The following is a 26890-nucleotide window of genomic DNA, read 5'->3' on the forward strand; positions in this document are numbered from 1 at the left end:
CTCAGAATTAACGGCACAATAAGGACTTCGTCCGTAGTAGCCTATATGTCTAGCAGAGCATTTCAGCTCTTGGAGATGTTAAGTGTACATATGACAAGTTGCACATGCATCTGGAAATGCAGCTTGTGACCAGAAATCCCTTGTGTCTTTGGGAATGTATAAGCTTAATTCCAGACTAATGGGTATAAACACTGAATGTATCTAAGGTCCGTCTCCCATTTGATGGATTTGTATTCCGCGTTCACTGGAGTTTTACCCAAGTCCTGAAACTTATGGGAGGGTAAACGCTGTAATGAAACAGATTTCATCATCGACTCGTTCAGTACCTGTTCTTTAAACAACTAACATGCAACACATTACATAGAAATTCAGTTTTATTTTACATTCATACATCTATTTTACAATAAGCTTAATGCAGTTTACAAAAATTCACTCCCCGCATAGTTCCTGGAAATGTACAGCTCCAGCAGTGTCATGAATTTGTGCATTTAGCAGATGGATGGGCTGAAGGGGAAACCATCTTAATGCAGTTTTAAACTGAATGGAACTTTTAGAACTATGGTTGCTTTGAAGAAAAGGCACCATCAGCACACAGTGTATTTACAAAGGGTCCGGACACTTCGTCTACCTTGACTTCAAAACTGACGACTAAACTTTTCACTTGGCAAGAAACGTCACACGTGTACATGGGGAACGTGGCTGGAACAATGTGTCCTGTTTACAGAAGAGATTTCTGGAAGCCACTCTGCCAGCAGAGCTTTAAGTCATCTCTGAATGAGTCTGTTATGCCACATTCATGAAGCTCCTTAGCTTGTACCTGTATAGACATGGTTAAAAAAAAAAAAAAACAAACAAACTGTGCATACATATATATATTATAGCTTTTCATAAAACCCAACTTCACTACGCTTCCCCCAGTCAGTCTCAGAGTGTAAAATTAGCTTGAACGTTTATCCTTGGGAGGGGGGGGGGTAAAAGGACCGGCCTTCAGTCAAACATCTCACTTTTTCGGTCAGCTCTGAAAGAAACCTTGTCTTGATATAAAACGCTTCATCCTCACTGGATATTGAAGTCCATTTCATCCATATCCCCCACCATTCACACATCAAAATAAGACTATTTTTTTTTTAAAAGCATAACTCCCAACTAGACATATACACAAAATATACATTTTACAAGTACACTTCACACGTGACCAAACCATTTTTGGTTCTACATTCCTTTGTAGAAAACCCATTCAAGATGGACACCCCCCCCCCCCCCCCCGAATTGTGGCACAATTTCACAAGTGTACAAAACAGTCCGTGGTTCATATTTCAAAGTGGGGGTTTCCCTCCCCAGGCTCTGCTCAGCAGACTTTGGGAAGGTCGCCGGGCAGATCGGCTGTTGATATACGATACTGGACTTTGGTGTTGGTGATGGCGCCGTGCTTTTGCCGTAGGTGCAACCTCAGTTGACTCTTGTGGCGAAAGTGCAAGTTGCACTTCTCACACTAAATGGAAGTGAAACATTAGCTGGGTTAGAGGCAACTAGTGCTTGTCAGTTTACAATTTGTACTTGTTGACTCGGCAATGTGAAGTTATAGTAGGGAACAAAGAAGCGGTACAGGCTCACACTCAGGTAGGGGGGGTGGGGGGGCATATCGCTTTGGCGGGGAAGGGATCTGTCAAAATATTGGGTACTGCGGAGGATGTACTTACATGGTACGGCTTTTCTCCTGTGTGAATACGCAGGTGGCTTTTCAGCGTCTGTAGGTGGCGGAAACGCGTCCCACAGATATCGCAGGGGTAAGGCTTCTCCCCCGTGTGGATCAGCACGTGAGCGCGGAGGTGGGCGACCTAAATTAAGGAGAACATCTAACTAAGATCTAGTGCAAGTGGAAGGGGTGTACAAGAACTATTTAGCATCGGGGGGGGGGGGGGGGGTTATCCAGACTGGAAATTGACTGGTGTATCTGCTTACCTGGACGAAACGGGCGCCACATGTCTCACACTTGTAAGGCTTCTCTCCAGAGTGTATGCGAGTGTGGGTCTTCAGGTTGGCTGGTCTGTTGAACTGAGCACCGCAGATGTTGCAGCGGTACGGCTTCTCTCCTGAACGTGTAAGAACGGGCCGTGAGAACCAGGAAGCAAAGGCTGCCGGCGACCTTACAGACGGTCACAGCGCCTGCAAACGTACCTGTGTGGACGGTTTTGTGACTGGCGAGATTCCCTTTGTAGCGGAAGGCGGCCTGGCAGCGGTCGCACTTGTAGGGCTTGTCGCTGTGCGCCTGGAGAACGTGCCGTTTCAGGGAATCCTCCTCTGTGAATTTAGAGTTGCATTCGTTGCAAAAGAATGTGCAGTTTTCTGTTATTTAAAAACAAAAAACAAAAAAAATATATAAAATTACATCTTGGACAGACAGATCCAGTGTTACTCAACAGTAAAGACTTTGAATTGCTTGCAGTTGTAACGTACCGCAGCTGGAGTCCGAGTACTCCGAGTGCAGCTCCGACATCTCCTCACCGAAGCTGGAGACGGGAGTGTGGATGCACACCTCTGGGTGCTGGGGGGAGCAGGAGCCACAAGAGGAGCACTTTAGGTGTCCTGGGTAGAGTGAGGAGCAGCTGTCGCCCCTCTGACTCGCCTCATGGGTCCTTTGGCGGGAGGGGGGGTTGTTAGCATGTATGTGACAAAATCCGGCACACCAGATCTTGCTAATAGGATTAGATTAAGAATAATTTTGCCAGATTATAATCTGATCAGATTACACTGGCGCTCTCAGAAAAGTACCTTAAACTCAAGTCCAGAACTTTTCATATATTGACGATTCACCTGCTCTAAACTTGTACTGTGGTAATATTTGGCTTTTAAGGCTTCCGTCGGGCCAGCAGACAACCGCTCGCTTACCTGTTGATGATGCTGTTGAGGCGACTAGCCTGTGGTGCTGGGGATTCCTGGCTCTGCTCCGTCACCTTGCTCGCCTGTGGATCCGGGTGTTCAGCTTCGCCGGTCGGTGGGTAGGCGGGCGATCGGGCCTCCGGCCTGGGACTGTCCCCGCTCTCCTTCGAGGCTTGGTTGACCGAGTTGAGGACGATGTACTTGTATTTCTTCCAGTTGCGGGCCTTGGGGTCGGCCATGCCCGGAGCTGTTGGGGAGCCAGGGGCCTGGCCGAGGCTAAGGGCGGCATTCTTGCTGCTGCTCGACTCTGTGGGCGAGTTTGGCTGGCAGTCGGACTTTAGTGGGCTCTGCGGGCTCCCCACAGGGACCTTGCGGCGGCTGGGGGGAAGGCTCTGTGGGTAGTGTAGGTGACCCAAATCCCTATCTTCTCCCTCCTCCATCTCTTCTTCTTCTTGCTGCTGCTGTTGGTCCATAGAGGACACCTCTCTGGTTGTCTCCTGGCATCCAGGGAAGTTCGGTCTCTTGAAGCCTAAACTTATACCAGATGATCGGGCTTCTCCTGGCGTTTCTTTCCTGGCCTCCTCCTCTCTAGTAACCTCCTGCGAGGGGTAGAATGTTAGATGACTGACGCTAGGAGCAGCGGTGGTGATTGCGCGGTAGTCGACTGCTGCGACACTGGCACAGTCGGACGGCGAGGAGAGCTTCTGGTGGAAGGCGCTCCCTTTTGGAAAGTCTGGGAAGGAGCTTTTGGTGTCTGGTAGCTTCCCTAATGGGAAGGAGAAGCCCTGGACGGGAAGATGGCCGTAGAGATGGTAGGAGCTGCTGGGGGTGTTCACACTACCAAACATGCTGGGACAGTAGGGCCTCCCATCCCTGAAGGGGGCGACGCGGCTGGGTAAATTCTGCTCTTCGTGAGCCCTGTAGGCGTGTACGTCCTGAGATAACAGCAGGGGACTGGCCAGGATGTCTTCTCTGGACAGCTTAGCAGTGGAGTCCCTGGAGAATACAGAGAACCAGGTTTCAGCATTTATATTAAACCAAAACGCACCACACACACACACACACACACTATATCTACCTGGATTTGATGAATCTGTGGCAGGTGTCCACAACATGGTCCATCTGCAGGTAGATGGCAGTGTTCAAAGTCGCCACAATCAGACTGTCCTTCAGTGACAGACATGACGTGTACATGAACTCCAGCAGAACCGCAAAACCTTCTGGGTCCACCTTTGGGTCCAGGCTTATGGCACTCAGGTTACATTTGACTGAGTCCGTGAATATAGTGTAAAACAGCCGGCTTCGAAAAGAGAGAGAACATTTGTCAGTATCATTCGGTAACCAAACTATTGCCCCCCTAAAAAGGGACGTGGTATTCAAATTACGCCAAAATTCCACATTCAACGGATATTCACCTGCATGCCATAAGAACGGTCTTATGGGCGCGGAACTGCTGTCTGTTGACAAGGATGGTGACGTCAGTGAGAATGTTCCGGCTGCGTAGCCGGTTGAAGTTGAGCAGGACGTCACTGGCGTGCCGGGTGAACTGGATGCAGTTGTCTGCTGCACAGGCCATTTTCTCAAGATCTGTGAAGATGCACATGGAGAAATTAGCCATGGGATCAGAACTGTATGAACACTCCGAAGAACGTGACAGGCTGTTTTTTTTGGGGGGGGTGGGAGGGAACAAGAAAATAAGACATTGCTATAGGATGGAGTAAGAATGGCTACTGTGAAATGTTTTCAGTCTAGGCAAGTTGCTGTTCAGTGGATTGTAAATGAGGAAATGGAACAAAATAAATCATGCCTTTCCTAAGATAAGGAGTTTCCCCCTCATCGAAAGTGAGTAATGTATAATTATCAGTAAATACTAGGTGTGAAAGCCAAAAGACTGCAAGCTGCTTCTCAACTTCTCCAGTAATTATGAAATTTCTGATAAAGCTGAATGTTAAAATGGAAATGCATAAATGACTTTTGTAGCGATCTCACGGCGGGGGGCGCTGTTTCCTAACAATAATTCACTTATAGCGCTCCTTAATGGGACAGCAATAATTTCTGAAGACTGAGACAGCAGTTTACGGTTTATATAATCAGTTCACACACCTGCGTCCACTTGGAGTTCAAGTAGTTATCGGTATTGAGAGAAGTAGATGACCTGCGTATGCACCAGTTACTTATTTTTATTTGGAGAAGCGCGACTTATGAAAATAAACGCTAATAGATTGCGCCCATAGCATGGCTGTTTAAATTAATGGGAGATTACGTATGATTGAATTTTAGGTGGAAATTTCATGAACAAATGAAAGTTTGTACAGAAGAAGCGGCTGTTAAGCAGGTAACCCGGTTCTCGATTGTGGTACATCTATATGCCAACGTTCAAATTCCAGATAGAATGATCATTGAGTATCATTTCAGTAAATGCGATCGCTTTAACGACTTGACTATATAAAAAAACTGACTTTAATGGACTTATCAGTAACATTTTGGAACTTACTGCTGTCATTCTAACCATAACGCATTACTGTCAAATCTATATTCGGTACAAGATTATGACTTGGGGTACACGACCGTCAGTATTTACATACAGAGAACTAGAATTCGCTGCAGTGATTTAAGTTATCGCCGAATCTTCTGTTCCCCGCACCCCCCAAAAAATATCGAGAATATGCTGCGAAAATGTGCTTTATTAGACTAAAGTTCTGTAAGGTGCCCAATGGGCTGCAAAGTATAGACTGACACTAGATGGCAATAAAGACCTTGTATTTCTTCATAAGTCAGAATGCAATACAAGACAAATAACGGTATGAAGTTTTTGATTTTGGAATGGCAAACTAATTTATATAGTGTTAAGTGTAAGCTCTCTCTCTCTCTCTCACACACACACACACACACACACACACACACACACACCTATTTCAAACAGTGTTGAACTTAATATTTAAAACACGCATAAAATCCACTGACACAACCTGTGTGACACGTCAAGTGTAACCTAATTAATGTATCGAAAACAACTTTTAAAAGGCATCTACACTTGGACTTCCCGGTGCTTATACCTGCAGGTGTTATTTTTAACATGGAAGAAATGCTGAAGAAGTTTAATAGCCATGCATCTTCTATCCGATTATCCTACTCATTTTTAAAGAATATAACAAACTAAAATAACTGACAATTACTACAAAACAAACACACACTCTTGCGGAAATTCCTGCGGAATTTTCATCTGGTTTCAAACGGGTTTTGGACACATTTACTAGTCTGTAGGCTACTGGAATTAGTCACCAGAGATTTTGTTCTTTTGATATAATTATCTGTCCTGTACCATTAAATCTGCTGGCGAGTACAGCGCAGCTGCTCAGCTATCCAAATATGAATTCGGTCAAGTAGCCTACACGGTTTTCAACTGTAATTTCCACTAGTGATGCCCACGACTACAGATGTTTTACAATTAAGAAAAAAAATCTACAACAAAATTTTATTCGCATGATGTTAAATTAATAATCCATGACGTCTTTCCGTCTCTATTACGGGAAAGTCCTTTTGGTCAAATTCTAAGTTTCTATACCACACTACATGCGGTACTGATTTTTTTTTTTCTTTCTTTCATGAAGAGCGATATAGTTTTTGCAGCGAAAGTATTATTTCTCATTGGCTCCTGGAAAAAAAATTGGTCCTCAAGTTCGCGTTTGGAGTAAATTGAAAATGATCCCCATCTAACTGACGTCTGAAACCTGGTAGCTCACTTCCAGAAATAGCGTGTAGGCATTTGTCCAACATCACGGTGCTTCTTTCCATCAAGTGTGTCTCGCCTGGGTACTGAACTAATACTAAAGACGATGAGAAAGTAGATCGAAGACTGTACAGAACACAAAACCCAACATTTATTGAAGTTAAAACACCAATTGATATTTTGAAGTGTTGCCAATCGCCTAAAATGAACACACCGTTATTTAATCGTTAGCGACGCGCAAACTTTTCTACACGCATTTGTGATGCGCCTGTTTATTGTAGTAGAAATAATGATACATTGCTAGCGACGAGCAACAGGAATATAGCCATTGGTTACCGCTGTCTAACCATAAATAAACACATTTCGTACATTTATTTTCTGCCTTGACACCCCAGAACCCACAGACATATGACTGAGTTGAAATATACCAGTCGATAAAGCGGTTTAAGTCCAGGGATGGCTGAAAGGGCCGTAACGCAGTTACGAGCGATCTGCAGCCTTAACATTGCATCCTCGGTTAGCGCATTTTCCCCCCAACAGGAGTCAATGACTTCTGAACGTGTAGCTTCATACCCAAAGAGGAGTCACACACACTGCCCAAAAAAGATAGACATCTTTGCGAGAAGTTAGCAAACACCTTAGGAAGTCCTAGACGTCCACAAACTTAGGACATTCATCAAAGCGCAGTGATGCAGGCGGCAATGCCAGTCAAGCATTCATATAACATTTTATGCGCATCTCGTATGTTGGGATAAACAGATCAGTCACAACATAACGCGCTCTGGCACGCATTCATGGCTGCGAGAACAAGCTGAACTAATCAAGAATACTGCAAGAAACGAAGATTCGGATTTTTTGGTATAATCTATAGAGCGCAGATGATTCTGCAGCACCGCGCTCTCGCCTGTCAGCCGAAAGTGACAGGAGACCTTTCACAGCCCTACTGCCGCAAACCCCCTTCTCCCCGCAGCAGGAATATCAGAAACCGACGAAGATGCGTCAGAGTACCGACAATGGCCAGGCCACTCAGTACCAACAACAACACATACAAAACTTTCCCAAAACACCTTGTTATACATTTCAATAAACATCCACAACTGCTAAGCCACCTGCTACAGAAAGGACAACTTCGCGCCAAATAATTTAGCCAAAAAAAAAGAATTTAAAAAAATCACCTGGTAGTGCTTTCCTAGAAACTCCTTGCATCACCACTTCTAAGAACCCCAGTTCTAAGAATCAGAAGAGCTCAATTCTCGGAATTTGAGCGTACGACTGTACCATTTTTGGAGGACAGGGGAGGACAATGCTTTGCACAGTTTCGTTATAAGGACATGCAGGGAAAATGTTTTTTGGAAGCCATCAAACATTCTGACATTTGATTCAAATGTAAGCGAAATATTTCGAAATTTATTGAGTAACAGAGCTGTATTATTGGTAAAGTTGGGTAAAACTTATCGGTCTTAACATGAAGTTCTCCCTTTCTTTTGGACGCTTCCAAAACAGACGGTCACATGAATGGTCTACGTAGACCTTGACTTTAGCCCAGCCTCTAAATTCTCAGAACTAATTTGCTATTCCGTGACATAAGCATAGCGGCTTTGAATTGCTTATCCTTGTTCTTAACCCACAGATTCAGCATATACAGAACATTTCTAGAGTGGTTATTCCCTGGGACACACGTACTCGTTTATTCTTATTTTTTTCCCTGATTGCTTTTTCGGTTTTCTAGACAAAGGTATGTCTGTCTGTATGATCATGCGCTTTATTTCTTCCTCCGTAATCATCGTGGACACAGAGTTCAACATGACGTTCGTGTGCGAAGGAATTATTTATTTGTTGAAAGGCATTGCTTGAGAGCTTGTGTTTCAATAGGGAAGTTGGTTGATGCGTGGCTGTATGCACATGGCTGTGGCGTGTGGCCTGATCGCGAGTTGCCGATGGGCGCTTCTTGCTCTGACTATCCCGTAAGGTTCACGTGTGTCAGAATGTTTCATTTTTCGCTAATTGGTAACGGGTGGAAAATGGTGTTATCGTAGCGTTCTATGGTCCAAGACCTTGCAAACGTTTAATTGAAAATGATCCGATTTATATAGTAAAATATATCTAAATAGTTTTGCATTTCAGACTTTATTATATAAAACCAATTCCATGAAATTGTGGGATGATTTTTTTTTTTTAATCGGTTTATTCCCACCAAGGGGAAATATGAAAAGCTCCGTTATTATTTGTTGCAACACACACCAGTCGGGCGTGAATAGACACCAAGTTTCTGCAACAGATATTGGTAAAAACCACATACAGAACGCTCCGACAGTATGAGAATAAGCCTTATTTGAGGAGTACCTCTTAAAACATTTTTTATTGCTCATTACTGTGCAATGCAATAAGCAATGTGATCCTACTTTACGGATACTTTTAAAATCACGGTATTACATTACTAATTTCCATTTACTTACTAAAATGTTCTTGCCTGTGCTAAATCCATAGCTTAAATTCTTTTTAGTTCCGGAAATGGTCTGTAGGTTTTCTGAGAATAATGAATTGGTTTCTGAATCACTCTTTTTACCATCTATGAAAAATGACGTATTCCAGGAAGTGTATTGTCAGTTCCTAAATAGGATAGTCAGTGCATCCCTCTTATATTTACCGGAATTGGGTGTAATAGTCATATGAGTTTTAATAGGAGTTTTAACAGGGATTTGGTAAAAACCTATATAATACCTGAAGTTTACAGGTAACGAGAGCGTTTTCAAATCATATTTGTCCTGGGATGCTTTTATGTTATGTTTACTCTGTCCATGTAACGTCATAGATTTTACACAGTACGAACTAGGACAGTCATTTCGTGTTTTTCGTGGGCCATAGCGGTAATGTTTGCCCATGAAGACTGTAAACAATGCCGAGTTGCTAAAAAGATTAGTTGTCTATTAATAAATTTAAGCGCTTGTTGACGTCCTTGGGCACTTTCTCCAAGATATTAACCTTTTGAAACTGAACCAGGAAAATGTGCAAAACAAGACATTGATGACAAGATCATTTTCATCATCAAGTTTAATTTACTAGGCCTATGCTATTTCTGGTTTAAGATTTAGAACATGTTAAGATTTTTTTTTAGTGTGTGTTTCTTTTTTTCTCTCTTTCTTGAATTTCATTTCCTTGTCACCAGGCCCATAATGGTTATGTTATGCTTTTGTGAAGACATTAAGTTTTTTTTCATTCCGTGTTTAATGTGTACTGTTGTATCCAATAGTTAAATTTTGAACTGCGACATGTATGAAGAACACGAAACAAATAAAGGATTTACTACGATTTTAATGAGTTGATTTTTCTTCGCAAGGTTTTTTTTTTTTTACTTATTTAGGCTTTGCTCTCAGGAAGCACACATGGGTTGTTTGCATTATAAACATCTGGGCTCGCAGTCAGATGTTAAGCGAGTTCCATTGCATTTCCCGTCGTGAGTCATGTGGATCATGAATCAGATCTCTGCTTTCGAGTTTCCAGGTTCAACAGCACAATACTATATTATACAAGTTTCGCTATGTCATTAATGATGAACTACATTATAATAAACTGTTGCCACCAGTATGTACACAGGCATTTATCCATGCTTTTACAATGCAGCTGCTAAAATACTCAGTATGGGAACGACACATTTAATACCACCACCATTCAATCGCTTGAGTCGTGTGATGCTACAGTTGGGGCGACTGTTCCAAAGAAGCGGGGGGGGGGGAGGGAAGAGGGATAATGGTTTATGTTCACTGCCAAGGCCCTTTCAGGCTTGCTCTGTCGCATAGCGTTGTTTCTATGCTTTCCCCCTGGTCTTATTGGGGTCGCCTGTCCACAGCAGTCGTAAAAAAAATGACCATGGGTCTAGTTGAAGTTTCAAAATTGCCTTTCCTGTCGGCACATGCTGTTGTTATTTATATAGGCTATTATCGTAATAAGAGTTGTCTAGGACTACGGTAATTTTTAAATATTTTTAGAAATTTTGAAAATGTTTGCTTAGAACCCTAGAACTTAACTGTACAGCTACAGACGTAAACCTGACGCTTAAATTCAATGTTGAGCGCGGTGGCAGGCTCAGGAATATATCGGGACAGCGAAATAAAGCGATCTGATTTAAGACGAGCGACACAGATTAAATAAACATGGTAAGGCATCAAAATATAGCCAGAGAATTGTGTTATACTATTATTAAAGGATTTTCAGGACAAGGACATGCTGGCTACGTTGCAGAAAAAATAACGGGATTTTTAAAAACCCTCTACACTGTGCACAATCTCTGTGGCGAACCACCTGTAAACTTGACTTTGAACCCGAACCCCATCTATTGGAGAGTCAGGCGCTTTCCCTAAAACAAGCAACTCCTGACTGCCTCTCGCTGGGAATCACTGTTGCACTATATTGCAATGTTTTCCTTTTATTTAAGCAACAGCTGAATGCTATGGAGCAACAGTGTGCGTCGTTTTCTCCCTTTTCTTCTGCCGCATCGAGCCTGAAGTTGCAAAACCGGAATGCTCCACTGTTGCTTTGTCAAAATAAGCAGTCTAGTAGGTGTCCTCGAAAACAAGTGGCTGTTGTGGCTTTCGCTGATAAATGTTTGACATGGGCACAGTTACCCGTTTACTATGCTGTGTCAGCTGTACGACAGCACGAGTGTGTGCATTCACGAATAACACCTATACATTAAGTCACACTAATGGACATTTCTTTCGGATAAGTTGTGATTGTCTAACAGCCTGCGTTTAACACAATTGCCGACTTATAAAGTGTTTTACATTTTGTCTCAAATTCGACTGAAAGCGTAACCATGTATTAAGTTTTCATTTTGTTACATGTTCTAACCTAGACATTTTTGGCACTGTTAATAAATTACATCCCTCCCCACAGGAAGGGATTATGACAATAATGCATATCACAAATAAAAGTCAGTAGGCCTACTTTAAATTTAATCTCCTCTAAGCTTTTATGTTCCGGTACAGGCAGGCATGAGATTGCTTAGGTATCATAAGAAGGTAAGGAGATGGGCCTGGATTATAAGTCTTTGGAGTGCCGTTCGCTTTATCTTCATGTGCTGATTCTCTGATCTGGCACCCTTCTTCTAGAGATGTACACCCGCATCTGGTTTGAAAAACATATCTGGATTTTTACTGTGTAGGCTGTTCTGCCTTTTTTCCCCTCCGTAAACAACCATTTCGCATTATTTTGATTTATTTTCAAATGCACATCAGCACCGCTGCCAGTCCTGGCATCCCATGCAGCACGGTCGCGCGCGACGCCCTGCGAATTCTCAGCTGGCATTTCCCCAGCGTCTTGTTTCCCAGTTTGCACTGGGCATTTGAGTTGTTTGGCACCCTGTCGTATGCAGTACCTGTAGCCTGCGGATGGTCAGCAGCTTGCCTAGCCTACAATACCAGTTTGCCCAGTACTACCAAACACTCCTTTCACAAACAAAGTATTCCATCGGTTTTCCTTTCAACTTCAAATCTCACCAGCCTAACCACGGACTGGCTTTTTTTTATTTTTAATTATCACATCGAGAACAATCTATTGAAATATATTTAAAAACCATGAAACTGCAGTGAGACCGCGTGACTTCTAGCGCTTCGACTGACAATTCCTAAAATTTACTGACACTCTGCTTATCTACGATAGATGTTTTTTTTTGTGGTTGTAAGCAGTGGGTTAAAGAAGGATAGCTTGTTTTATGTGTTGTTTAAAAAAAAAAAAAAAAATTAGCACCTTTTTTTTTCCCGATGTCAAATCGAATTTTCCTTGTGAAAAAAAAATCTGATACGTTGCTGTATACGGTGGATTTTGCACTAAGGAATCCTCTGTGAAATTGTTTGCTGTGTCACCCGGCGCGTTATCCTTTGAGTCATCTCCTCTGTCATTCGTCACTCTGCTCACCACCTGCCTCTCCTGCCTGCACCTTCTCTACTCGGTGCTGGAGCCCGACAACACTCAGCCTTCACAGATGACCTGCTGTTATTTGTCTGATCTCCATCCTGACCAGACTGAGCATTCGGCCACTGCAGATATGTGAAATGTCAATGTTAAAATAAAATTTCGCGGTCGAAATGATAATTAAAATTAGGCACTGCAGATTTGTGAAATGTTAAGGTTAAAATTAAATTTCGCAGTTGAAATTAAAATTATTGTTAATTTAACAACTTTTCAGGTCTGTATTGTTCGTAATAGCACTAATTTTATTTATATATGCTGCTATATTTATATTTATATATATATATATATATATGTAGCTATAGAGAGAGCAAGTATACATACACGCAAACACAAGCACTATATTTTCTGTATTTTGCTGGTGCATTTTTTATTTTTTTTTTAAATAATTTTTGTAAGTTTGGATATTCATTCATACCTCACTTTGTTTAATGTATGTTGTAATACGGGCAGCACAGTGACTCGGTAAGTATCCCAGCCACCTCGCATCCTATGATTTGTGGGTTTGACTCCTTGGTTTGACTCCTGCTCTCAGCTCCGTGTGTGTGTGTGTGTGTGTGTGTGTGTGGCATTTGTATGTTCTGTCGCTATGCATGCTTCCTCTCACAGTTGAAAAACATGCAATTAATAAGAGTAGCATCTCTCTATTGCCCATAGAGTGTGAGAGTCTCTGAGTCTCTGCTCTGTGAAGAAATGACATCACACCCAGGCCGCCTGCTGTGGTTAAACTGGGATAGACATCAGGATCGCTGCGATCCTGTATTGCAGGGGTGTCAAACTGCAGTCCTGGGGGGCCGCAGCCCTGTGTAGCTTAGTTCTTTCCCTGTTCCACCACAAATGATTCAGCTCAAGGGCTGTGTGGTAATTAGCACAAGGAGTTGAAGCAGGTGTGTTAAATGAGGGGAAACTCAAAAATGTGCAGGGATCCGGCCCCCCCAGGACTGGAGCTTGTACTGCCCCCCCAGGACTGTATTGGATAAGTGGCATGGAAGATGGATATATTATGCTATTTGATTTAAGGAATTTGCTCAGTCCAGATGCAGCGTCTGTCACACAGCTGGTTTTGAATCGAGAAAAACAAGAAGAGTTTCATAGATGTCACGGCGTAAGGTGTGAAGGTGCAGGCTCGTCACCACTGAAAATGTGCTCCTGGGCCGCTACCCCGCCGCCTTCCCCTGCAGAGGCGACTGCCTGCACACCCTCACACAGGGAAACTCTGAAGGCCTTTCCATGTCGGCTGGTGCAGCCCGGCCCGCCTACGGGCCGATCCGAGACACAGGCAGAGAAACGCCCTCTACGAGGTGATGAAAACAAGCCTGCTGCTCACAGTGCTCCCTGCTCACGCACAAGGTCTCCCACACAACAAAGATTAACCTATATAAGCATCCACACTTTGTTACACTACAGTTGTTGCAATAAAAAAAAAAATGATGACGACAATGAAAAGCTATTGTTTTCAGTTCGCTTCTAGAATTGCGCATACCCTTACTAAATGTGAAGTATAGAAAACCATTACGCAAGATTTTACTTTTGGTTTAGGTTGTCTGATGTGTAATTAGGATCTTTTAGTCATTCCAACTTCATTCACATTCACCAACACCAAAGGGACAATCCTGACATTGGGCTGATTTTCCTGCCACGCAGAGAGAAATGTCAGCATAATCCATGATGCAGCCATATTAACTGGTCCAATTTGAGGGTGGAGCTGTAAGGGGTTAAACCTTACTTTGTGGGCAATTTCTTTTTGGTTACGCCAAGGAATCCTGCGCCTGGATTATATTCACGAGGACACAATATCCCCCAAACTACACCCCAGATGTTTCAGAATCCCAAAGAAAGATCCGGAAAATTAATTAAGGCTGCGCTAATAAAACAATATCTCATTTAGCGCTGCCAAATAAAGAAGGCGCGTTGCCAAACAAAGAGTGTCGTCAACCTTATTTTTAATCCACTTGAGGGTCGCTTGCGATGCTGCGACAGAGTTATGAATAACGGCGGCCTATAAAGCATTCGCACTTTTAGGAAGAAATGTGTAATTTACCAAGCTCCCCCGCTGTGTCCAGCCACATGAGCCTGAGATAATTACTGCAAAGCCTTGGCAAACGCCTGCCCAACAAATCCTCGTTGGAGAACATGACCCATTTAGAGGAGATGCTGAGAATGTCTAATCAATACATAAATCTTTGCAATCCGTTAGTTGATCGAGAATGACAAGCCCTGGTTGGCCACCCACGTGGAGCACATGAGGGTGATTGGTGGTTGTTTGTGTTAAACGGTGACACCGACGACTCAGAAGAGCAACCTCTTCCTCTGCTGTCACCTCTTCTTTCATTTTCAGCTTATATAAGTCCCAGTGCCCTTTTGGAAAAACTATTCAGAAGGTTGACATGTCTATTTCCTCTTTTCTACAGAGGAATAGAAGGGAGAGAGAGAGAGCGAGAGAGAGCCTTCGATTTGAGTATGATTCCATCTTTCCAAAACACAGATGAAGCTTATCGTCATAAAAGCAGTTTTAATTTGAATATTCAGATCGACGTTGCCATAAAGTTAGATTCCTATCAAATGATATCAACGTTATCTTTTCCCTGTGGCCTGACAAAAGCTGATTTTTATTGTGCACCATTCAACTGCAATTTCGTGGTGAAAGAATAATATTGAATATGTAAATAAGAGCTACACATTAGCTTTCCGTTTTCATTGTAGAGGCTGCGACAGGAGATAAAAAATGAAACTTTGCAAACTATACAGTTTGCCTAAAAGGCATTAACATGTTAAGATACTATTTATCGACGTGTTTTTAGGATGAGGCTTGTGTTATCAATCTTAACTGCTCAGAGTGTCTGACTTTTGAAGCAAATGTGAAAACGGAGACATCTAAAAAAAAAAATGCCAAGAGCTTCCACTGCAGGTCAAAAGTAGATGTGCAGACAAACTCAGGATGACCGTACATCACATCATTAACAAGTCATTTCCTGACTCAGTGCGATCTAAGTCTGGTCGAGGGAGCATTTTTTTTTGTTTGTATCCTGCTGTTACATTATATACTGTGTGTTAAGAAAAAGGTAAATAACGTCTGCGGATGATTTCAAAGTCTGAGCTAAAAATAAATCTGTCATTGCATTTTTGAAAGTACACTTTATAAATAGTTAAAGCTCCACCACTGACCGCTGACCTTTCTTAGAGGGAGCCGTTCAGTGGTGCGCTACCCGGTTCCTTCCTCATTCTGATGATCAAACACACCACTCGGTGTGTGTTGAGAAAGTAAAAGTCTCGCAAGAGGAGACGGTTCAGAAATCCCCACCTCGCGTTTTCCTGGAGATGCGAGGCATTGCGTAAACGCAAAGCAGAAGCTGATGGGAATGAGGCCTAAGGGAGCGATAACGTGAGCGCATAATAAGACTCCTCTCTGTTTGGCTCAGCAAACCAGCTGCACAGATTCTGCTGTTCATATAGCAGATGTCTCTTTGTAAGTTACAGTGATGCTGGAGAGATGTTAGAGCAGTGTTTCCCAATCCTGTCCCCAGGGACCCACAGATGCTCCACGTTTTTGCTCCCTCCCAACTCCCTGCCAGACAGTCCACATTTTTGCTCCCTCCCAACTCCCTGCCAGACTGTCAACATTTTTGCTCCCCCTTCAGAATCCTATTGAGACTGCCTGTGGGTCCCCGAGGACCAGATTGGGAAACACTGTGTTAGAGGGTCAAGGGTGGCTTGTGTGGCAACAGCGCTCCAGGCAAAATCACCGTTGCTAAGTTGGAGGAACCGTTCAACTAACGCCAATAACGACCTCCTCCTTGCCAAATCACCTTCCACTCCTCCTCCTCTCTCTCTGCTTGTTGCATGTGCATGCGGGACCTTGAGTTCGCACGTGTGCATTGCTGTGTGGTGAATTTAGTGGTCCCCATGTTGCCTTCGGGGCACTCTGAGTGGCGTTCAGAGATAAGCACACTTTCAGCAGCCCTTAAGTACAGTTACTTGAGGAAAAACTTCACAGCCAAAGCAGGAAAAAAAAGGCAACACAGTGCATTTAAAACTGACATTTATTATATTCTTCCTGAACATATATACATTTAACCTGCTTTGTGTAATGCATTGGAACTTGTCCTAAACAGAAATATGGGCACAGAATTGTGGTTTGATGAGTGTTCACAATGAGAAGTAAAAAAAATTATAAAGTGTCTAGAAACTGACCAATGAGATTAATGGGGGGGGGGATTTTTATTGACTGCATTTATTTTTGGAAAATAACAGGAAAACTATAAATGACTGGCTGCTATGGAGCCTGACATTGAAAATAAAACAGATGAGTAATATTTCATAATGCATCTGAATGCATTAGTCAGAGCTTAAGTGAAGAAGAGGCGTTTTAAATCCCATGTTTGTTAAAATTACGCACTTATTGTGCCGTGTGCTTCAAAGAATCAGTTTTGCTGACCTTTTTGAGGAAGTTTAGGGTTCAGTGACCTGTAGAACTAGAATTAGAGTTGATAAAACGCTCAACAAAATAATACACTGTGCCAAGTTTCGTGTTTTTTTCTTTTTTTTTTTTCTTCATTAAACTTGTCATTTTAGACTTCACACCTTAAAAGGCACATTTATCCAGAAACTGAAACAAATTACTTCCATTGCAGCAGAATGACACCCCCAATATACATGAAAAGCCACCAGATACGTTTAATGGCACGTCGTGTGAGAAGGTACCGGAGTGCCCTCCTTGCCCCATGTTCACGTCTGAACAGGAATATGAAACCTGCTGTGTTCGCGTGGGTGTGCGCTCCGCCGGCTTGACGGAGAGAGGTGGAAGCCTGCATTTTGGAACGTGACGTATGGGCATCACAGTTTGCTATGTTTAGCTACTGGAGCAAGCGGCAGAGTTCGCTCAGGTGGGTGATTTGACTTTTTTCCCCTTCATCTTTATTTGAAGGCCACAACCTCCATGTTACCCAGACTGATGGCGGCCTGAGTGAATGATACCTTTTTTTGGCAGATCAGGTGTTATGCGCACGCACACACACACACACACACACACACAGTGCTAGGGCTGAAATCCAGAACTGGATGCTTTATGGAAATTAAACATTTTCAATTTGTCAATATTTATTCTGCTGTCCTGTGAGGAAATACCTCACCTTATTTTGACATATTTTGCGTTTATGTTTCTGCTGCTGTGTCCAAATGAGTTACGCTCCTGCGCTGCGGATCCTCGTTATTTCTCGAGCTCAGTCGCCCTTCTCCGGGATGATGCTGTCATCATTCAGGAAGCTGGTGACTGCGAACTTCACAAACTTACTCAGTGTTGGTATTATAGAACTCGGTATGGCAAAATGCAGGACTAGAGCAGCTAAGCTAAGAGCAGATCAGCAGAAACCGCAGGGGAATCGGGTACTGTGAGGCTTACTGATATGGACTTGCAGCCTTATGGTTGTTCTTTCAAGTCCCATGAGGTGGCCTGATGTAGCACCATTTAGAAAAGTACCCAGCCTGAAATACAGTAATGAAATATATGATCTTATAAAAAGATTTGCATATAACATTAAACATCCATCCATATTTTGTAACTACTTATGCATTACAGGGTCATGAGCGTGAAACCTGTCCCATTAACCTGGAATGGGATGGGATGGTCAGTTAAACTGAGCTGACCAGTGAGAAGCTGGCATTCAGACGGCTACTGGAAAATGCTGGTTGGTAAAAGTTTGTGGCATGGTGCAGCATGCAGACAAATCCCCATAACCCCAAGGTCTACCCCCCCCCCCCCCCCCCCCACCCCAACTCAGTAATGTCAATGCATCTTGAGTCCAGCAAAGGGTTGTCAACTTTGGTCAGCTGGTTGGAGTGAGAGTTTTTTTAAATTCAAAATGAGACTGCACACACATTTACATGTATGTAACAGTTTTATTACCTTGTAATTAGTCTGTAGGGTTTGCAAACTACCCCAACACTTTTGACGTAGCTAATTTCAGGTTTATAATGCAATAGCGTAGATTTGCTGTAAGATTTCTTGCGTGAGCGTCTGAAAGTGGGAGTGTCATGCCAAGCGTGTGAGAGTTGGCAAGACAGAAGGTTTCCTTCGTTGCTGTGCAGAACCGGCGAGGTGGCGGCAATTTTTTGTTTTTAAATTTGAGTGCACTGAAATGGCGTATGATTGCATTTCAGCCACAGTGGGGGCAGACCGGAAGCAGCGTGTGGCGACCCGACGATGGAGCGGCAGTGTGGTGGATGCTGGTGCAAAAGCTGTACTGTTTCCAGAAGGGGAGGGGGCTGGGCTGGGGTAGGAGGCCTGTAGGCATGGGCTGGGGAAAGCCCCCCTCACTTCACGCTCAGTGCGAGGTTAAACACAAGCTGAAATACAGTACCGAAGACCTCAGAAAGGGCATTTCCACTTGGTTAAAAATGCTTCATCTAACCCGCATGATGTTTAACCTCACCATAAACCTATAGTACTTGCACTAAACATGCTAAACTGCACTCTGAGCCCAGGTTTGCAAAACAAGTCGACTGACGGTTAGTGTTCCCCCTGGTTTGCACGTCGACATGTGAGGAGTGTCTCAGCATGTCTGTCAGCTTGTGTCACCAAAGCGAACAGAAAAGGAAAAAAAAGAACCGTAACCAAAGTCTTAGGGTTTTTCAACAAAACTGCATTTTCCCGCAGTGCCATGTTCACTGCCAGTGTCATCAACTGTAAATATCTCCTCTGCAATATCAGAATTTGGCTTCCTGAAAACAAACCACTATCTTGCACAACAGCTTGTTGATGAATGCCTGAACCCGATGTTATGTTCCAGCAGCATTCTTAACTGCTATGCCGATTATTACCTATTCATCTTTCAGGCTAAAACTTTGACTCTGGGATAAACGATTGTGTGTGTTTTTGAAAGAAGCTGCCATCTCTTACTTCAAGGCTTTGGCTTGTAATTCTTGAGGGGGGAACAGCTTTCTTACATGAACAGCGAAGGTGAAGGCTTTACTCCGCAATTGTCTTGCATCCCAAAGTGTTTCAGTGACTTGTGCGATGATTCCTGATGTTATAAAAAAACTTTTAGCAGTGATGGCGGTCTTCTGACCTCATGAAAAACCGAGAGCCATGTCGCCAAGTCCTGAAACAGTGGGCGCAGTAGCTTGTGCAACAAAAACAGGAAATCAGAATCCATACAAGCCGGGGTTATGATAGCTAGCTGGGCAGATCTGCAGCGAACGATCGCGAAACCATTCTGTCACCACGCCATGCTGCTTCTTAGACGGTTTTTATAAGCAGGACGACCCGAAAACTGTTAGCGTGTTGAAAGGCTTCAGCATGTCGTGGGGCAATATTTGCCAATTGTTTCCAAACACGCTTTCTCTCTTCTAACCTCCCTGCCGAGTCATTGGGGTTGGTGTCAGCACAAATGACATTTAAAGGAGAAAATTGAAGGTGTTAGGCTTCTTTAGAGATCCATATTTGAGTGTTCAGTGAGGGTCTGAAACTTGCAGGTCACTTGAACACTTTTTTTCATTCAGTTACCGTCCAACTCATAGGTATGGAGTGGAATGATTCATCAGTTGTAAAACCAGATCAAGACACACAAGGGAAAATGACTGAGTCAGACTCCCGGTCATTCTGACATTTTGTTGTTTTGTGTCTTATAACAGCACTGACATGCAGCGTGCCAAGTCTCTCCTCTTCTGAGCTAATACATCAAGTTCATATTCACGTGGCTATTATTAATTTGTCATTTTATTTGAAATGCCACAGCGAAGTATGAGAGGAGTGGACAGTACAAGTACTGCAGATCTGGAGATGATGTCAAAGCCTGGAAATGAGGGAGGTGGAAATTTTGTAGAACCTGTGGAATAGGCTGGCTGCCGTCCGCCTTACGTCTGCTGCCCTTGCTGCCTTTTTCCCCACCTTGCTCACCCTTCCTGGGCCTCCTCGCCCCTGAGAGGTCAAACGTGTCCACGCCCGGTTGGGCTTGGTGTGTGTGACCTAAATCGGCACAATGGTGAACCATCAGCCTGAGGAAATTGTGCCTGTTGGGCTTGTTTTGGTGATTTTTTTACACCTCAGATTCTAGTGCCGGTATGCTGACGGTGCCGAGTGACTGTAGAAACATGATCTTGGCTATTTCCTGTTTTAAACATCATCACAGGACTAAGGATAAATTTAGTTACTCACTGTCTACTCCCTAGTAGTAGCTAAACGATTCAAGTATAATATGTATGTATAATAAGCTGTCGACTTTTTGTGATAAAGGGACATTTAAGATGTTCTCCTGCATGCTTGTCAATTCGTCTGCTTGTCTCTTTTTTTGTTTGATCCCTTGCTGACATTTCTGTGCCACTGGCAAGAGGGTCACGACTGTTTGTTAATGTGTTTCTGGGCTGTCCTGTGTCGCGCCCCAAAGGAACCAGAGGCTCCGGTGAGGCAAGTTACTCCCTGTGAGACACACACATACACACACACACACACACACACACACACACACACACTGCGGGTCACGTTAGGCCACGAGAAAAGGAAACAGACCCAACTTACAGGGCAAGGAAACCTTTTTCAGCAAATCAAGATAAAACTCTAAAATAAAAAAAATGGCTTTTAAAAAGTATGAACTGCATTATGGATCAAATGATTAATGGCTGAGTGGCTGAATATGATAACGATGATAAATATTATCTTTACTAAGCCTTAAGCTGGGTTCAGATTTCTTAAAGAGCATTTAAAGAAATTCTCTCCCTACAGGCACTTTTCTGAAAGGAAAATAACATTTCAAGTGGGTGAAGGTCAGCTTGCCCTAACTTTGCTTTCACTAAAAAAGGAAAATATACAGATCATCTTTAGCTGAAGCAGTGTGAACATGTCTTTAGTCACGATCGGCCAAACAGATCCGAGACTAGTGAGAGATTTAAATCAGAAATGTGTTGTGATAAGACAGACAGTGTTTCCTGATTTTCCCCACCAATTTTCTGGATCTTGAGAGCCTCCGTGCAGCTGCCTGTCACATGAATGCTGCAATGTGCTGCGATGTGAATGGGAGGCCTGTTGGACGCTGCGAGAACGCCAGTACTGCAGGCTGGGCAGTCATGGCAGGCGTGTGCGCATGTGCGTGTGTGTCTGCGCATGGAGGCTGAAGCCTGCTTGTACAGCTGCAACCAGGCCAGTCCAGACAAATCGGAGCTTGCCGAGCAAGGATATGTATGCGTCTGAGTGGGTGGGGAGGGGCGAGGCCCTCTTGGCGGAATGCGGAATCCTGAGTGTGGCAGGACTCTCCTTCACGATCAGCCAGACAAGGTGCCACCTGCTGGTTTGAAGTGAACACCGAAAGTGTGTGTGTGTGTGTGTGTGTGTGTGTGGGTGTGTGGGTGGGTGGGCGGGTGGGTGGGTTTGCATATATTACATTTGGGGACCAAAGTGCAGTGAAACCTGAAACTTCCTTACTTTTGGGGACACTTCTTCAGGTCCCCATTTGGATACCCTCAGTTTTATACAAATCTGCTGGGGTAGGGGTTTAGGGTGTCGTGACTGGAATTAGGGTTTTTCCCATAGAAATTAATAGACGGTCCCCATTTAGATAGGTGGACCAACTTGTGTGTGTGTGTGTGTGTGTGTGTGTGTGTGGGGGGGGGGGTTTGCATAGATCACATTTGGGGACTAAAATGTCCCCAAAGTGTGGTAAAACCTGAAACTTCCTTACTTTTAGGGACACTTCTTCAGGTCCCCATTTGGAAAACCTCAATTTAATAAAACTTTTTTCATTGCATTCAAAGATTAAAAATTCTTAAAAATCCAAAAGTCTTATATTTTGGTTGGTTACTTATGGTTAAGGTTAGGGACGGGTAGGGGTTAAGGGTGTAGTGATTGGGATTAGGGTTTTTCCCATAGAAATGAATGGATGGCCCCCGTTTAGATAAGAAGACCAACTTGTGTGTATGTGTGTGTGTGTGTTTTCCTGTTCAAAAAACCCCCTCACCACTGTCTGTGGTGAGCTTTACTTCTGATTGGAAAGGCATTAGCTGCTGAAAAATAGTGGTCCCTATGTGGTCTTCACAAGCATCGCCTATTCCTTGTAGAATGGTATCTAGGTTAAGATAGGCAGTAAATATATATGTATATAAAGGTAAATATAGATGTAAATATAAATGCATATTAAATGCAGTAATCTTCTCCATCTCCCCTCCCCATAAATTATCAGTGTCACGATCTTTATTGCCTCACACCCAAGGCTGGAGATGCAGCATGTTACTGTTGGGGACACCATGACATTACACAGTTAAGAAGTACATGCAGAGAATAAACACAAGACTTGGTAGAAGATGCACAACGGTGAGGAGCAAATGCAAGGTATGTGATAAATACAGAGGTTTGCGCAAATTTAAGTAGTGCAGTGTTGGCAGTTGACACAGGTACGATACAGACGACATACAGTTATCCCAGCATATTGTGCATATCATACATCACACAATATGCAATTATAACATGCGACCAGATTGTCACGAGTCTGTGCTGATGCAAATGTAAATATTGTTATTGAAGAATCTGATAGTAAATTACGTAAATTATTCCAAAAATTATTAGCACTGTAAGGTCTGTCCTGTCAGGAATGTGGTACTGTGGGTCCAGGAGGAACAGTATTTAGTTTCACTGTGTACTACTAGTAGCTAAGATGGCAATGAAGCTTTACTTGACTTGATTTGACTTGACAATGAACCTTTACCCTTGTTTACTCATGGAAAGTGATGGAAAAACTTTCCATGCCTCCTCCAGCTCATTTACCGATTCAATGGAAAGTGTCCTGGATTCTTCTACGGGAGATTTGCTGGATTACGGCTGCGGTTTCGTAAAGAGAAGGAAAAGCTGTCTTGAAGCACGCACTGGCCCTCTGCTCTCAGCGAAACATTTGTTCCCCCTGGGAAGCCGCCACAACAATCACTCATCTATCTGAGAAACAAAGCGATTTCTTGTGTAGGCAAACACATACTTCGGCTTTGTGATCGATTCTCAACAGGACAAGGTACAGAAAAACAACCAGTGATCGAATACATTTTTGGAACTCTATCTTCACCCGCTATTCGCAATCTCAGGGCTAAGTTATAAATAGGTGAAAAATGATCAAAATGCAAATCAAATAAATTAATAAACACAAACACCTGTCTGTATGTCAGTTTTTCATCATGGTGAGAATTGGTCTGTAATGACTTGTACAGAGAGATTATTCCGGAACTGTTAGTGATCAAATTAGTGGCCCATGGAACTAAATGTACTGATATGAACTAATGATGTTTTTCAGATTTCCACGTGTTTTTGCTCTGTGGGTGACTGACATCCCATCCGGGGTGTTACTCTGCCTTATACCCGAAACACCCTGATCAGGCTCATCTCTCCCTACAACCCTGTACTGCCTGGAAATTTTCCTCTCAGAATATCTATTTTGTTAAGTAATCAGCCAGATTTGTGTAAGTGATGGTGAAAATTCGACGGCTTGTTGTTCAGGTCCTGAACTGATGATGTGTTCTTTGTTTTCCCAGAATCTGGGATGTTTTTTTTTCCCCCCCTTTTCTTTCCTCCATAATCTTTAGCGTACTTCAGTAGTGAACCCGTCACACTTCGCCAAAACCCCATCCAGCATAAAAATACGACTACGGCGTTCATCGAAATTTGCATCATTTGTGTTTTTTGTACCTGTCCCCTAGATAGCGAGAGTCAGGTGTTCCCTTTAAGCACACGCAGGCACCCATCCGGGTTCTTGGTGCAGTTCCGTATGTTGGATTCCAGAACCACCTGCTGACTGACAGTGACAGGCCAGGTAGACCGCTGCAGTGCAGACCAAAAGAGGTGACGTTACAAGGGCATGACCTATAGGTGTCTTTGGACACCTGAGGACGGTGTGTTGAGAAGACAGTCGATCTCACAGCCATGCACACAGATTTTGCTTCCTTCGTTTCTGTTGCATCACCTGATTATAATGTTAATCTGTAGTTGTTGCAACTGGATGTGCATCCATGGACTCCTGGCCATGGGTGGGATGGGGGACCTGGAGCGTATCATAGGTAGCCCAGGCCAAAGGGCATGACTATGGAGCACACCATGGATGGGATGCTAGTTCATCGCAGGACACACACATGCACAAGCTCTCACACTATTCAGCTGGTGATTTTCTGCGTCCTGAGGATTCGAATACTCTCACCGCAGCTGGTAATCTGGCCGTGTGTCATTATATGTGGATAAACCCAGGGCTCTGTGTGTGTCGGCCTCCTATGCACGTTTCCCCTGGCTGGACGATGCCATGGAGCCAGTGTCGGAATGGCAGCTGAGGTCAGTATAGAATCCAGACGGCGGCCATGTTGGCCTTCCTCTATCAATGACCCACCTATCCCATGGTCCACTAGCGTTTCATCTGGTGGGTGAAACCAGGACATGTCATGACAGCACCCAGCCAAGCATCCATCCAGCTGGAGACATTGAAAATGGGGGGGATGTGTCTTTCTATCTTTCATTATGAATCCATACATTACTAAGGCCAGTTCGCCAAGCATGCAGAGCGTGATGACAAAACTTATATTTGACAAAACCAGATTATAGTCCTCTGTCAAACTCATTTTGTCGTATGGGTCAGTTATTTTTTATATTTAGTAGTAAAGCTGCACCTTAAACAGTGTCAGTCTTATTTTAAATTATGAAATCTTAAATATTCTAAAATAATTTTAAAATCTTTCTTGCATCACGATGTGAGTGTTGCATGTCCATTGTGATGTCACAATATACGTCACCCTGCCCCACCATGCTGAGAAAAATTTGACCCCCCCCCCCCAATGTCAAACTTCTTACGCCACTACATCCAACCACACTGAGCCAGCTCTGGCTGCACCTCCCCTGAATACTAAGGCCCATCAGTGTAATTAATTAGCATAGCTTAAAAGTACTGGATTTACAGCAGTGCCACGCAAAGACTTTTTGAGAGGCATTAAAGGGGCAGTCCGTACATTTAAAGGGAGGGTCTCTAAACAGACAAAAGGGATTGGTGCTCAGATTTGTGATTATTAGAATTTGTTCTTGTATATGTTTTGTGACTTTCTTGCGTCTCTTGCTCTGGTTTTGGTGCTTCTCTCATTGTTGCTCTTATCGAACTCGTGACCTTCTGCCTGGGTTCGGACAATGGATTCAGATCAATTTTGGATTCGGTTTTTTGGTTTGGATGTACCTGTGCCTGCCCTCTGACATGCATATTTTTGGACTGTGACTCTCAGGCATTGACTCTGGAAATAAACATGGTGTTACCGCAAGTGGAACTTCTCTTGTCTCGTCATTACAGAGAAAGCAAAAGTCAATGCGACATGTTCTGCATCAAGGGCAAGGCGGAATCCTCAGTAGCTGCCGCATTCCAGCCTTCATCCATGTTCTGATCTCTTTCCACAAACTCTTAACAGCGGTTGCAACCACAGCACCTTGTGATATTTTTAAATGTTCCCTAAATGCTGTTAGCGTTATGTCTTGTCTTTCGATTTGAATAGCTGTCTAATTAGTTTGTGGCTAGGTTTGAAAGGTGCATACCTCTGATTACCCTTATTCCCGGCCATTCATTGGAAGCTCTGCCTAGGTTCCTTTATGCTTAGTTGACACCTTGACAGCTATATGCTTGTACTGTAATATACAGCTCACTTGTACGTCACTGTGGACAAAAATGTCTGCTAAAGAAATAAAGAAATAATCTAAATGAATGTGAATGAGTTCTGGAATACTACGGGGCCACATAAAGCTCACGCCCCCTTCCCTCTCCCCCTCCCCCCTGGCCCCCATGGAGTATCCTTTAAGCAGACATATTTTTGGTGTCCTCGCACCACATTGATTTTAGGTTTCAGAACTGCATGACAGTTCACCAACGGTCCTGACATTACATCACACCAGCTGTCATGGCCAGTTTAAAGTGGAATCCCTCAGTAATTAGAGAAAATGCTTTTTTAATTTGCTCAACTCCTCCTAACCCCATGGCCTGACATGCAGCCTCAGGATCGACTGTTGCGTAATCCAGCATAACCCGTTCTCACAGAACGTGAATTCAGCCTAAGCCGTCTTTTAACTTTCTTGCATCAGCACAAAACAGCCCATGCTGTGTTTATGTTCTGCTGAAACCCCTTGGGATCTGTCATTACGGCTGATTTATGTCATCATTCTGCTCGATGCCTCATTTCGGCACGACCGAACGCGGGAATCGCCACCGGGCACGACACACAAAAGGGGGAAAAAAACAGTGAACTTTCATTCAAAACATACCTAAATAACTGCATAGCCAGAGGTCTCTCATTTTCCAGCTGTAACCCTAGTCTTGCGTGTCTGTGCACTTA

At 43.5% G+C, this 26890-nt stretch overlaps 1 protein-coding gene and 1 long non-coding RNA gene across 4 annotated transcripts; one reads left to right on the forward strand and one right to left on the reverse strand.

The window, feature by feature from the left end:
- Positions 1–356: 356 nt before the first annotated feature.
- bcl6ab (BCL6A transcription repressor b) lies at positions 357–7876 on the reverse strand. 3 transcript variants are annotated; one of them, XM_023798182.2, is made up of 9 exons: positions 7786–7876; positions 4296–4467; positions 3959–4180; positions 2890–3876; positions 2458–2636; positions 2179–2301; positions 1963–2093; positions 1701–1838; positions 357–1492 (listed from the first exon to the last, which is right to left on the reverse strand). In XM_023798182.2, the coding sequence occupies exons 1-9, from the start codon at positions 7814–7816 to the stop codon at positions 1349–1351; spliced, it is 2127 nt and encodes a 708-aa protein (XP_023653950.1). In that variant the 5' UTR covers positions 7817–7876; the 3' UTR covers positions 357–1348. The 3 variants fall into 3 exon arrangements, with proteins under 3 accessions (XP_023653950.1, XP_023653948.1, XP_023653949.1); XM_023798180.2 differs by having other exon boundaries at positions 2179–2346; XM_023798181.2 differs by lacking the exon at positions 7786–7876 and adding an exon at positions 4984–5104 and having other exon boundaries at positions 2179–2346.
- LOC111836551 (uncharacterized) lies at positions 7757–26196 on the forward strand. The gene is made up of 5 exons (XR_011984649.1): positions 7757–18261; positions 18734–21842; positions 22744–22892; positions 23286–23562; positions 23839–26196. It is a non-coding gene; the product is annotated as an uncharacterized lncRNA (long non-coding RNA).
- The last annotated feature ends 694 nt before the right edge of the window (positions 26197–26890 follow it).

The sequence above is a fragment of the Paramormyrops kingsleyae genome, chromosome 21, assembly GCF_048594095.1.
Source record: "Paramormyrops kingsleyae isolate MSU_618 chromosome 21, PKINGS_0.4, whole genome shotgun sequence".
In the NCBI taxonomy this organism is placed as follows: domain Eukaryota; kingdom Metazoa; phylum Chordata; class Actinopteri; order Osteoglossiformes; family Mormyridae; genus Paramormyrops; species Paramormyrops kingsleyae.